General features: G+C 53.8%; 1 protein-coding gene across 2 annotated transcripts; it reads right to left on the bottom strand.

Annotated features, from left to right (window-relative positions):
- Positions 1-4,746: 4,746 nt before the first annotated feature.
- LOC140116840 (V-set domain-containing T-cell activation inhibitor 1-like) lies at positions 4,747-8,254 on the bottom strand. Of its 2 annotated transcripts, XM_072133277.1 has the most exons (5): positions 8,189-8,254; positions 7,767-8,114; positions 6,916-7,173; positions 5,587-5,720; positions 4,747-5,205 (listed from the first exon to the last, which is right to left on the bottom strand). In XM_072133277.1, exons 1-4 carry the CDS (start codon positions 8,250-8,252, stop codon positions 5,599-5,601), a joined length of 792 nt encoding a protein of 263 aa, XP_071989378.1. In that variant the 5' UTR covers positions 8,253-8,254; the 3' UTR covers positions 4,747-5,205; positions 5,587-5,598. The 2 variants fall into 2 exon arrangements, with proteins under 2 accessions (XP_071989378.1, XP_071989377.1); XM_072133276.1 differs by having other exon boundaries at positions 4,747-5,720.
- Between the last annotated feature and the right edge of the window lie 5,668 nt (positions 8,255-13,922).

Raw genomic sequence — 13,922 nt, 5'->3', positions numbered from 1 at the left:
ATATGATACATGTGGGGGCACAGTGTGGTCAGTTGTGGTGTGAGGGGTATATATGATATATGTGGGGGCACAGTGTGGTCAGTTGTGGTGTGAGGGGTAGATATGATATATGTGGGGGTACAGTGTGGTCAGTTGTGGTGTGAGGGGTATATATGATATATGCGGGGGCACAGTGTGGTCAGTTGTGGTGTGAGGGGTATAAATGATATATGTGGGGGCACAGTGTGGACAGTTGTGGTGTGAGGGGTAGATATGATACATGTGGGGGTACAGTGTGGTCAGTTGTGGTGTGAGGGGTATATATAATATATGTGGGGTACAGTGTGGTCAGTTGTGGTGTGAGGGGTATATATGATATATGTGGGGGCACAGTGTGTACAGTTGTGGTGTGAGGAGTATATATGATATATGTGGGGGTACAGTGTTGTCAGGTGAGGTGTGAGGGGTATATATGATAGATGTGGGGGCACAGTGTGGTCAGTTGTGGTGTGAGGGGTATATATGATATATGTCGGGCACAAGGTGGTCAGTTGTGGTGTGAGGGGTATATATGATATATGTGGGGGTACAGTGTGGTCAGTTTTGGTGTGAGGGGTATATATGATATATGTGCGGGCACAGTGTGGTCAGTTGTGGTGTAAGGGGTATATATGATATATGTGGGGGTACAGTGTGGTCAGTTGTGGTGTGAGGGGTATATCTGATATATGTGGGGTACAGTGTGGTCAGTTGTAGTAGGAGGGGTATATATGATATATGTGGGGGCACAGTGTGGTCAGTTGTGGTGTGAGGGGTATATATGATATATGTGGGGCACAGTGTGGTCAGTTGTGGTGTGAGGGGTATATATGATATATGTGGGGGTACAGTGTTGTCAGGTGAGGTGTGAGGGGTATATATGATAGATGTGGGGGCACAGTGTGGTCAGTTGTGGTGTGAGGGGTATATATGATATATGTGGGGCACAAGGTGGTCAGTTGTGGTGTGAGGGGTTTATATGATATATGTGGGGGTACAGTGTGGTCAGTTGTGGTGTGAGGGGTATATATGATATATGTGGGGGTACAGTGTGGTCAGTTGTGGTGTGAGGGGTATATATGATATATGTGGGGGCACAGTGTGGTCAGTTGTGGTGTGAGGGGTATTTATGATATATGTGGGGGTACAGTGTGGTCAGTTGTGGTGTGAGGGGTATATCTGATATATGTGGGGTACAGTGTGGTCAGTTGTAGTGTGAGGGGTATATATGATATATGTGGGGGCACAGTGTGGTCAGTTGTGGTGTGAGGGGTATATATGATATATGTGGGGCACAGTGTGGTCAGTTGTGGTGTGAGGGGTATATATGATATATGTGGGGGTACAGTGTTGTCAGGTGAGGTGTGAGGGGTATATATGATAGATGTGGGGGCACAGTGTGGTCAGTTGTGGTGTGAGATGTATATATGATATATGTGGGGCACAAGGTGGTCAGTTGTGGTGTGAGGGGTATATATGATATATGTGGGGGTACAGTGTGGTCAGTTGTGGTGTGAGGGGTATATATGATATATGTGCGGGCACAGTGTGGTCAGTTGTGGTGTAAGGGGTATATATGATATATGTGGGGGTACAGTGTGGTCAGTTGTGGTGTGAGGGGTATATATGATATATGTGGGGGTACAGTGTGGTCAGTTGTGGTGTGAGGGGTATATATGATATATGTGGGGGCACAGTGTGGTCAGTTGTGGTGTGAGGGGTATATATGATATATATGGGGGTACAGTGTGGTCAGTTGTGCTGTGAGGGGTATATCTGATATATGTGGGGTACAGTGTGGTCAGTTGTAGTAGGAGGGGTATATATGATATATGTGGGGGCACAGTGTGGTCAGTTGTGGTGTGAGGGGTATATATGATATATGTGGGGCACAGTGTGGTCAGTTGTGGTGTGAGGGGTATATATGATATATGTGGGGGTACAGTGTTGTCAGGTGAGGTGTGAGGGGTATATATGATAGATGTGGGGGCACAGTGTGGTCAGTTGTGGTGTGAGGGGTATATATGATATATGTGGGGCACAAGGTGGTCAGTTGTGGTGTGAGGGGTATATATGATATATGTGGGGGTACAGTGTGGTCAGTTGTGGTGTGAGGGGTATATATGATATATGTGGGGGTACAGTGTGGTCAGTTGTGGTGTGAGGGGTATATATGATATATGTGGGGGCACAGTGTGGTCAGTTGTGGTGTGAGGGGTATATATGATATATGTGGGGGTACAGTGTGGTCAGTTGTGGTGTGAGGGGTATATCTGATATATGTGGGGTACAGTGTGGTCAGTTGTAGTGTGAGGGGTATATATGATATATGTGGGGGCACAGTGTGGTCAGTTGTGGTGTGAGGGGTATATATGATATATGTTGGGCACAGTGTGGTCAGTTGTGGTGTGAGGGTTATATATGATATATGTGGGGGTACAGTGTTGTCAGGTGAGGTGTGAGGGGTATATATGATAGATGTGGGGGCACAGTGTGGTCAGTTGTGGTGTGAGGGGTATATATGATATATGTGGGGCACAGTGTGGTCAGTTGTGGTGTGAGGGGTATATATGATATATGTAGGGCACAGTGTGGTCAGTTGTGGTGTGAGGGGTATATATGATATATGTGGGGCAGAGTGTGGTCAGTTGTGGTGTGAGGGGTAGATATGATATATGTGGGGCACAGTGTGGTCAGTTGTGGTGTGAGGGGTATATATGATAGATGTGGGGGCACAGTGTGGTCAGTTGTGGTGTGAGGGGTATATATGATATATTTGGGGGCACAGTGTGGTCAGTTGTGGTGTGAGGGGTATATATGATATATGTGGGGCACAGTGTGGTCAGTTGTGGTGTGAGTGTTATATATGATATATGTGGGGGCACAGTGTGGTCAGTTGTGGTGTGAGGGGTATATATGATATATGTGGGGCACAGTGTGGTCAGTTGTGGTGTGAGGGGTATATATGATATATGTAGGGCACAGTGTGGTCAGTTGTGGTGTGAGGGGTATATATGATATATGTGGGGCAGAGTGTGGTCAGTTGTGGTGTGAGGGGTAGATATGATATATGTGGGGCACAGTGTGGTCAGTTGTGGTGTGAGGGGTATATATGATAGATGTGGGGGCACAGTGTGGTCAGTTGTGGTGTGAGGGGTATAAATGATATATGTGGGGGCACAGTGTGGACAGTTGAGGTGTGAGGGGTGTATATGATATATGTGGGGTACAGTGTGGTCAGTTGTGGTGTGAGGGGTATATATGATATATGCGGGGGCACAGTGTGGTCAGTTGTGGTGTGAGGGGTATATATGATATATGTGGATGCACAGTGTGGTCAGTTGTGGTGTGAGGGGTATATATGATACATGTGGGGGCACAGTGTGGTCAGTTGTGGTGTGAGGGGAATATATAATATATGTGGGGCACAGTGTGGTCCTTTGTGGTGTGAGGGGTATATATGATATATGTGGGGGTACAGTGTGGTCAGTTGTGGTGTGAGGGGTATATATGATATATGTGGGGGCACAGTGTGATCAGTTGTGGTGTGAGGGGTGTATATGATATATGTGGGGGTACAGTGTGGACAGTTGTGGTGTGAGGGGTATATATGATATATGTGGGGGTACAGTGTGGTCAGTTGTGGTGTGAGAGGTATATATGATATATATGGGGTACAGTGGGGTTAGTTGTGGTTTGAGGGGTATATATGATATATGTGGGGGCACAGTGTGGTCAGTTGGGGTGTGAGGGGTATATATGATATATGTGGGGTACAGTGTGGTTAGGTGAGGTGTGAGGGGTATATATGATATATGTGGGGGCACAGTGTGGTCAGGTGAGGTGTGAGGAGTATATATGATATATGTGGGGGCACAGTGTGGTCAGTTGAGGTGTGAGGGGTATATATGATATATGTGGGGTACAGTGTGGTCAGTTGTAGTGTGAGAGGTATATATGATACATGTGGGGGTACAGTGTGGTCAGTTGTGGTGTGAGGGGTATATATGATATATGTGGGGGCACAGTATGGTCAGTTGTAGTGTGAGAGGTATATATGATACATGTGGGGGCACAGTGTGGTCAGTTGTGGTGTGAGGGGTATATATGATATATGTGGGGTACAGTGTGGTTAGGTGAGGTGTGTTCCCCAGTCGCTGCTTGAACCTTTGCTCTCGCTGAGGCTCCATTTCCCGGCCATTATTATCGGCCTCGCTTGGGTCTAATTAGTTCCAGGCCGGTCCCTGCGCCCCTCCCCGGCAGGTAGGTGCCTGAGCATTGGGCCACACTCAAACATTCAGTCTTTCAGATGGTTTTTGAAGCCAGAAGCAGCTGAGGGTGATAACGGGTGAGATGAGATCACTGAGGAGCCGCTCCTCCTCCTCATGGATATTCTATATACAGCCCCCTCTTCCCCATGGATTCCTCATGTACAGCCTTATGTGGGCCCCCCCAGCAGCTCTGGGCCCCGGGTGTGCACAGTGCTGGCGCCGGCCCTGGTGTGGGCGCACCCTGAAAGGGATTTCTAGAAATACTGTATACTATATATTATCGGGTCACCATGTCAGGAGGGCTAGAAATGGGCCGGGTACTTGTAAAACAAGGTGAGTGTGGGGTCCTGGTAGGTCTCCTCTGATTGGAGTCAGCGTCCGCTTCTAGTACCGCCTGTGACCTGGGGGCGGCAGTGTCATGTGATGCTTGTCTGGGGTACGTAAGATCAGGATGCACATTAGACTTTATTTCACATCTGCAGTAAAAACACAAGAAGGCAGAGAGGATCATGGGAAATAAATAGAAAAAGAAACTTCATGGAAAGCGACATTGAAGTGACCGTCCACGTCCTCTCCCGAAATACTCTGTGCTCCAGGGGCTCTACCTCCTCTGTTCCTGACGTTCTCCGGTGCTCCTTCCTAATTCTGGCCTCGCAGATCCCTTGTGATATCCTCGTGGCCTCCTGTCTGATCACATAACGAATCCAGAACCTGGGGCGCCGTGTCTCTGGACTCCTGAGTCCTGGGTCTGCTGGTGGCTTCTGTCCATGTACCTGCTGCATGGGGCCTGGAGGTCCTACCAGATCACTAGAACCTCACGTGACGCCAGGTCTTCTGAAGATGAAGTCCTGCAGCTGATAGAACATGGAGGACTCATGGTCCATGGATTGTCTTCACAGGTCGGGAGGAAGGAGCTCTGAGGAGAAGTGACGGCAAAACACTAATCTCAGACAACATGTTCATCCTGCTACAGGACATAATCAAAATGGTGGCCTGGATGGGACCTCGGGGAGACAATGGCTGTTATGATTTTATGGGCGACTCCTCAATCTCCAGGGGTCACTGAGGTTCTACTATTTATGGACCAACAGAAAAACCTGAAATAACTGGATGGAGGGCGGTACAGGTGGTACTGTTATAGGTGGGAGGCAGCATCCCCGGCTTCCCACCACTCCTGGAGCCACACTTTTGGGGCAGTGATGGGCAGAGCTGGGTCCCCCCATGGTTCCCTTCCATGACGTGAGGAGTCTTAGGACACAGAGACCTGGAGCAGAGCAGGACAAGGTTTTCTTCTCACCATCAGTGATGTCTACAAGTCTACAGCTTCAAGATGTAAGATCAGGACAAGGAGGCACAAGAGGAGAAGGGAAGGTGACGTCATCTGGGCAGAAGCCAAGATCTGCAGACGGGTTTGTGTCTTCAGGCCGGTAACTACAAAATATGATTCATCAGAGACCGAAAGATGGCGGATACAGAGCCCAGTGACAACAGTCCTTACAACGTCTGTGATGCCCCCTGCCCCCACACTACACGCCTGCAATGCCCCCTGCCCCGTACCACACTACACGCCTGTAATGCCCCCTGCCCCGTACCACACTACACACCTGTAATGCCCCCTGCCCCGTACCACACTACACACCTGTAATGCCCCCTGCCCCGTACCACACTACACACCTGTAATGCCCCCTGCCCCGTACCACACTACACACCTGTAATGCCCCCTGCCCCGTACCACACTACACACCTGTAATGCCCCCTGCCCCGTACCACACTACACACCTGTAATGCCCCCTGCCCCGTACCACACTACACACCTGTAATGCCCCCTGCCCCGTACCACACTACACACCTGTGATATCCCCTGCCCCCACACTACACACCTGTGATGTCCCCTGCCCCGTACCACACTACACACCTGTAATGCCCCCTGCCCCGTACCACACTACACGCCTGTGATGTCCCCGCCCCCACACTACACGCCTGCGATGTCCCCGCCCCCACACTACACGCCTGCAATGACCCCTGCCCCCACACTACACGCCTGCAATGCCCCCTGCCCCGTACCACACTACACACCTGTAATGCCCCCTGCCCCGTACCACACTACACACCTGTGATGTCCCCTGCCCCGTACCACACTACACACCTGTGATGTCCCCTGCCCCGTACCACACTACACACCTGTGATGTCCCCTGCCCCGTACCACACTACACACCTGTGATGTCCCCTGCCCCGTACCACACTACACACCTGTGATGTCCCCTGCCCCGTACCACACTACACACCTGTGATGTCCCCTGCCCCGTACCACACTACACACCTGTGATGTCCCCTGCCCCGTACCACACTACACACCTGTGATGTCCCCGCCCCCACACTACACACCTGTGATGTCCCCGCCCCCACACTACACACCTGTGATGTCCCCGCCCCCACACTACACACCTGTGATGTCCCCGCCCCCACACTACACACCTGTGATGTCCCCGCCCCCACACTACACACCTGTGATGTCCCCGCCCCCACACTACACACCTGTGATGTCCCCGCCCCCACACTACACACCTGTGATGTCCCCGCCCCCACACTACACACCTGTGATGTCCCCGCCCCCACACCACTCACCTGTCAGCATGGCGTCACCTTCGGCCTGGGCGAGCTCGTTCTGTATTAGGCATCTGTACTGTGTATTTAGTTTTGCCCCCTGTAGTTCGGAGATGACCTGGAAGGTGTCGCTGAGGTCCGGCACATATGTGGGGGTACTGCTCAGGTTAGTCTTAGACTCCACCTCCATCCAGGTGACTGAGGGTTTGGGGAGCCACCTGGGGGAGTCGCAGCGCAGGGAGGTCTGCGAGACGTTAGTGATGGTCACTGCAGAGTAAGCTGGAGACAGAGAGGACACACTGCAAGGATATCCAGCACCAGGGCAGAGGCTGTGTGATCCCTACACCTGTGTAATACAGAAGCCCTGCTCCCTACACCTGTGTAATACAGAAGCCCCGCCCCCTACACCTGTGTAATACAGAAGCCCTGCTCCCTACACCTGTGTATTACAGAAGCCCTGCCCCCTACACCAGTGTAATACAGAAGCCCTGCCCCCTACACCAGTGTAATACAGAAGCCCTGCCCCCTACACCAGTGTAATACAGAAGCCCTGCCCCCTACACCAGTGTAATACAGAAGCAATGCTCCCTACACCGGTGTAATACAGAAGCCCCGCCCCCTACACCGGTGTAATACAGAAGCCCCGCCCCCTACACCGGTGTAATACAGAAGCCCCGCCCCCTACACCTGTATAATACAGAAGCCCCGCCCCCTACACCTGTATAATACAGAAGCCCCGCTCCCTACACCTGTATAATACAGAAGCCCCGCTCCCTACACCTGTGTAATACAGAAGCCCCGCCTCCTACACCTGTGTAATACAGAAGCCCCGCCCCCTACACCTGTGTAATACAGAAGCTGAGGTGGCTCACCCCCCACGCTGAGGCTCAGCTTGTTCTCTCCGGTCCCCTTGGCGTTGGTGATGCTGCACCTGTAGACCCCCCGATCGCTTATCTGGACGTTACTGATCTTCAGGGAGGCGTTTCCCGCAGACACTTGGTTGAGGAAGAGCGCGGTGCGACCCTTGAACTCTGCACTCTGCTCCGACAGTGAGACCTTCCCGTTCTCGTATTTGTAGACGATCCCGGGGGCGTCCGCCTTCCGCCACACGATGTTGTTGTATTGTTTTACATCGGGGGTGAAGGTGCAGCCGAGGACGACGTCTTCTCCGATCTGCCCCACCGCATTGCTGGTGGCCACATCATTCACCGCGCTGTTACCTGGAGGGCGAGGTCCACGGGTCACCAGCGCACATTACACGGAAGACGCCACGTGTCAGGGTGTCCGCACTTACCTGCAACACTGAGGCCAATGATGAGAGCGATGGCCGCCACCAGGAGGACGATGATGACGATCATACTGCGGATAGAGAGAGACCACAGCGTCACTGCACAGCACGGGGGTCATCTGCACCAATCAGAGAGCCCTGAGGGCACCCCCGGGGGCAGCACATCATTACATCCTCTCCCTGTATCATCCCCCGGGGGCAGCACATCATTACATCCTCTCCCTGTATCATCCCCCGGGGGCAGCACATCATTACATCCTCTCCCTGTATCATCCCCCGGGGGCAGCACATCATTACATCCTCTCCCTGTATCATCCCCCGGGGGCAGCACATCATTACATCCTCTCCCTGTATCATCCCCCGGGGCAGCACATCATTACATCCTCTCCCTGTATCATCCCCCGGGGGCAGCACATCATTACATCCTCTCCCTGTATCAGTCCCCGGGGGCAGCACATCATTACATCCTCTCCCTGTATCAGTCCCCGGGGGCAGCACATCATTACATCCTCTCCCTGTATCATCCCCCGGGGGCAGCACATCATTACATCCTCTCCCTGTATCATCCCCCGGGGGCAGCACATCATTACATCCTCTCCCTGTATCATCCCCCGGGGGCAGCACATCATTACATCCTCTCCCTGTATCATCCCCCGGGGGCAGCACATCATTACATCCTCTCCCTGTATCATCCCCCGGGGGCAGCACATCATTACATCCTCTCCCTGTATCATCCCCCGGGGGCAGCACATCATTACATCCTCTCCCTGTATCATCCCCCGGGGGCAGCACATCATTACATCCTCTCCCTGTATCAGTCCCCGGGGGCAGCACATCATTACATCCTCTCCCTGTATCAGTCCCCGGGGGCAGCACATCATTACATCCTCTCCCTGTATCAGTCCCCGGGGGCAGCACATCATTACATCCTCTCCCTGTATCAGTCCCCGGGGGCAGCACATCATTACATCCTCTCCCTGTATCATCCCCCGGGGGCAGCACATCATTACATCCTCTCCCTGTATCATCCCCCGGGGGCAGCACATCATTACATCCTCTCCCTGTATCAGTCCCCGGGGGCAGCACATCATTACATCCTCTCCCTGTATCAGTCCCCCGGGGGCAGCACATCATTACATCCTCTCCCTGTATCATCCCCCGGGGGCAGCACATCATTACATCCTCTCCCTGTATCATCCCCCGGGGGCAGCACATCATTACATCCTCTCCCTGTATCATCCCCCGGGGGCAGCACATCATTACATCCTCTCCCTGTATCATCCCCCGGGGGCAGCACATCATTACATCCTCTCCCTGTATCATCCCCCCGGGGGCAGCACATCATTACATCCTCTCCCTGTATCATCCCCCGGGGGCAGCACATCATTACATCCTCTCCCTGTATCATCCCCCGGGGGCAGCACATCATTACATCCTCTCCCTGTATCATCCCCCGGGGGCAGCACATCATTACATCCTCTCCCTGTATCATCCCCCGGGGGCAGCACATCATTACATCCTCTCCCTGTATCATCCCCCGGGGGCAGCACATCATTACATCCTCTCCCTGTATCATCCCCCGGGGGCAGCACATCATTACATCCTCTCCCTGTATCATCCCCCGGGGGCAGCACATCATTACATCCTCTCCCTGTATCATCCCCCGGGGGCAGCACATCATTACATCCTCTCCCTGTATCATCCCCCGGGGGCAGCACATCATTACATCCTCTCCCTGTATCATCCCCCGGGGGCAGCACATCATTACATCCTCTCCCTGTATCATCCCCCGGGGGCAGCACATCATTACATCCTCTCCCTGTATCATCCCCCGGGGGCAGCACATCATTACATCCTCTCCCTGTATCATCCCCGGGGGGCAGCACATCATTACATCCTCTCCCTGTATCATCCCCCGGGGGCAGCACATCATTACATCCTCTCCCTGTATCATCCCCGGGGGCAGCACATCATTACATCCTCTCCCTGTATCATCCCCCGGGGGCAGCACATCATTACATCCTCTCCCTGTATCATCCCCCGGGGGCAGCACATCATTACATCCTCTCCCTGTATCATCCCCCGGGGGCAGCACATCATTACATCCTCTCCCTGTATCATCCCCCGGGGGCAGCACATCATTACATCCTCTCCCTGTATCATCCCCGGGGGCAGCACATCATTACATCCTCTCCCTGTATCATCCCCCGGGGGCAGCACATCATTACATCCTCTCCCTGTATCATCCCCCGGGGGCAGCACATCATTACATCCTCTCCCTGTATCATCCCCGGGGGCAGCACATCATTACATCCTCTCCCTGTATCATCCCCCGGGGGCAGCACATCATTACATCCTCTCCCTGTATCATCCCCGGGGGCAGCACATCATTACATCCTCTCCCTGTATCATCCCCCGGGGGGCAGCACATCATTACATCCTCTCCCTGTATCATCCCCCCGGGGCAGCACATCATTACATCCTCTCCCTGTATCATCCCCCGGGGGCAGCACATCATTACATCCTCTCCCTGTATCATCCCCGGGGGCAGCACATCATTACATCCTCTCCCTGTATCATCCCCCCGGGGGCAGCACATCATTACATCCTCTCCCTGTATCATCCCCCGGGGGCAGCACATCATTACATCCTCTCCCTGTATCATCCCCCGGGGGCAGCACATCATTACATCCTCTCCCTGTATCATCCCCCGGGGGCAGCACATCATTACATCCTCTCCCTGTATCATCCCCCGGGGGCAGCACATCATTACATCCTCTCCCTGTATCATCCCCCGGGGGCAGCACATCATTACATCCTCTCCCTGTATCATCCCCCGGGGGCAGCACATCATTACATCCTCTCCCTGTATCATCCCCCGGGGGCAGCACATCATTACATCCTCTCCCTGTATCATCCCCCGGGGGCAGCACATCATTACATCCTCTCCCTGTATCATCCCCCGGGGGCAGCACATCATTACATCCTCTCCCTGTATCATCCCCCGGGGGCAGCACATCATTACATCCTCTCCCTGTATCATCCCCCCGGGGGGCAGCACATCATTACATCCTCTCCCTGTATCATCCCCCGGGGGCAGCACATCATTACATCCTCTCCCTGTATCATCCCCCGGGGGCAGCACATCATTACATCCTCTCCCTGTATCATCCCCCGGGGGCAGCACATCATTACATCCTCTCCCTGTATCATCCCCCGGGGGCAGCACATCATTACATCCTCTCCCTGTATCATCCCCGGGGGCAGCACATCATTACATCCTCTCCCTGTATCATCCCCCCGGGGGCAGCACATCATTACATCCTCTCCCTGTATCATCCCCCGGGGGCAGCACATCATTACATCCTCTCCCTGTATCATCCCCCGGGGGCAGCACATCATTACATCCTCTCCCTGTATCATCCCCCGGGGGCAGCACATCATTACATCCTCTCCCTGTATCATCCCCCGGGGGCAGCACATCATTACATCCTCTCCCTGTATCATCCCCCGGGGGCAGCACATCATTACATCCTCTCCCTGTATCATCCCCCGGGGGCAGCACATCATTACATCCTCTCCCTGTATCATCCCCCGGGGCAGCACATCATTACATCCTCTCCCTGTATCATCCCCCGGGGGCAGCACATCATTACATCCTCTCCCTGTATCATCCCCCGGGGGCAGCACATCATTACATCCTCTCCCTGTATCATCCCCCGGGGCAGCACATCATTACATCCTCTCCCTGTATCATCCCCCGGGGGCAGCACATCATTACATCCTCTCCCTGTATCATCCCCCGGGGGCAGCACATCATTACATCCTCTCCCTGTATCATCCCCCGGGGGCAGCACATCATTACATCCTCTCCCTGTATCATCCCCCGGGGGCAGCACATCATTACATCCTCTCCCTGTATCATCCCCCGGGGGCAGCACATCATTACATCCTCTCCCTGTATCATCCCCCGGGGGCAGCACATCATTACATCCTCTCCCTGTATCATCCCCCGGGGGCAGCACATCATTACATCCTCTCCCTGTATCATCCCCCGGGGGCAGCACATCATTACATCCTCTCCCTGTATCATCCCCCGGGGGCAGCACATCATTACATCCTCTCCCTGTATCATCCCCGGGGGCAGCACATCATTACATCCTCTCCCTGTATCATCCCCCGGGGGCAGCACATCATTACATCCTCTCCCTGTATCATCCCCCGGGGGCAGCACATCATTACATCCTCTCCCTGTATCATCCCCCGGGGCAGCACATCATTACATCCTCTCCCTGTATCATCCCCCCGGGGGCAGCACATCATTACATCCTCTCCCTGTATCATCCCCCGGGCAGCACATCATTACATCCTCTCCCTGTATCATCCCCCGGGGGCAGCACATCATTACATCCTCTCCCTGTATCATCCCCCGGGGGCAGCACATCATTACATCCTCTCCTGTATCATCCCCCGGGGGCAGCACATCATTACATCCTCTCCCTGTATCATCCCCCCGGGGCAGCACATCATTACATCCTCTCCCTGTATCATCCCCCGGGGGCAGCACATCATTACATCCTCTCCCTGTATCATCCCCCGGGGGCAGCACATCATTACATCCTCTCCCTGTATCATCCCCCGGGGGCAGCACATCATTACATCCTCTCCCTGTATCATCCCCCGGGGCAGCACATCATTACATCCTCTCCCTGTATCATCCCCCGGGGGCAGCACATCATTACATCCTCTCCCTGTATCATCCCCCGGGGCAGCACATCATTACATCCTCTCCCTGTATCATCCCCCGGGGCAGCACATCATTACATCCTCTCCCTGTATCATCCCCCCGGGGGCAGCACATCATTACATCCTCTCCCTGTATCATCCCCCGGGGGCAGCACATCATTACATCCTCTCCCTGTATCATCCCCCGGGGCAGCACATCATTACATCCTCTCCCTGTATCATCCCCCGGGGGCAGCACATCATTACATCCTCTCCCTGTATCATCCCCCCGGGGGCAGCACATCATTACATCCTCTCCCTGTATCATCCCCCGGGGGCAGCACATCATTACATCCTCTCCCTGTATCATCCCCCGGGGGCAGCACATCATTACATCCTCTCCCTGTATCATCCCCGGGGGCAGCACATCATTACATCCTCTCCCTGTATCATCCCCCGGGGGCAGCACATCATTACATCCTCTCCCTGTATCATCCCCCGGGGGCAGCACATCATTACATCCTCTCCCTGTATCATCCCCCCGGGGGCAGCACATCATTACATCCTCTCCTGTATCATCCCCCGGGGGCAGCACATCATTACATCCTCTCCCTGTATCATCCCCCGGGGGCAGCACATCATTACATCCTCTCCCTGTATCATCCCCCGGGGGCAGCACATCATTACATCCTCTCCCTGTATCATCCCCGGGGGCAGCACATCATTACATCTCTCCCTGTATCATCCCCCGGGGGCAGCACATCATTACATCCTCTCCCTGTATCATCCCCCGGGGCAGCACATCATTACATCCTCTCCCTGTATCATCAATATTCACACGTGAGTGGATCTCTTTTTCTCCCTGTATCATCCCCCGGGGGCAGCACATCATTACATCCTCTCCCTGTATCATCCCCCGGGGCAGCACATCATTACATCCTTGGCACATCATTACATCCTCTCCCTGTATCATCCCCGGGGGCAGCACATCATTACATCCTCTCCCTGTATCATC

The sequence above is a fragment of the Engystomops pustulosus genome, chromosome 2 (genome assembly GCF_040894005.1).
Source record: "Engystomops pustulosus chromosome 2, aEngPut4.maternal, whole genome shotgun sequence".
Taxonomy (NCBI): domain Eukaryota; kingdom Metazoa; phylum Chordata; class Amphibia; order Anura; family Leptodactylidae; genus Engystomops; species Engystomops pustulosus.
Note: the sequence above shows the minus strand (reverse complement) of the source record. Positions and strands in the feature narration are given on the sequence as shown.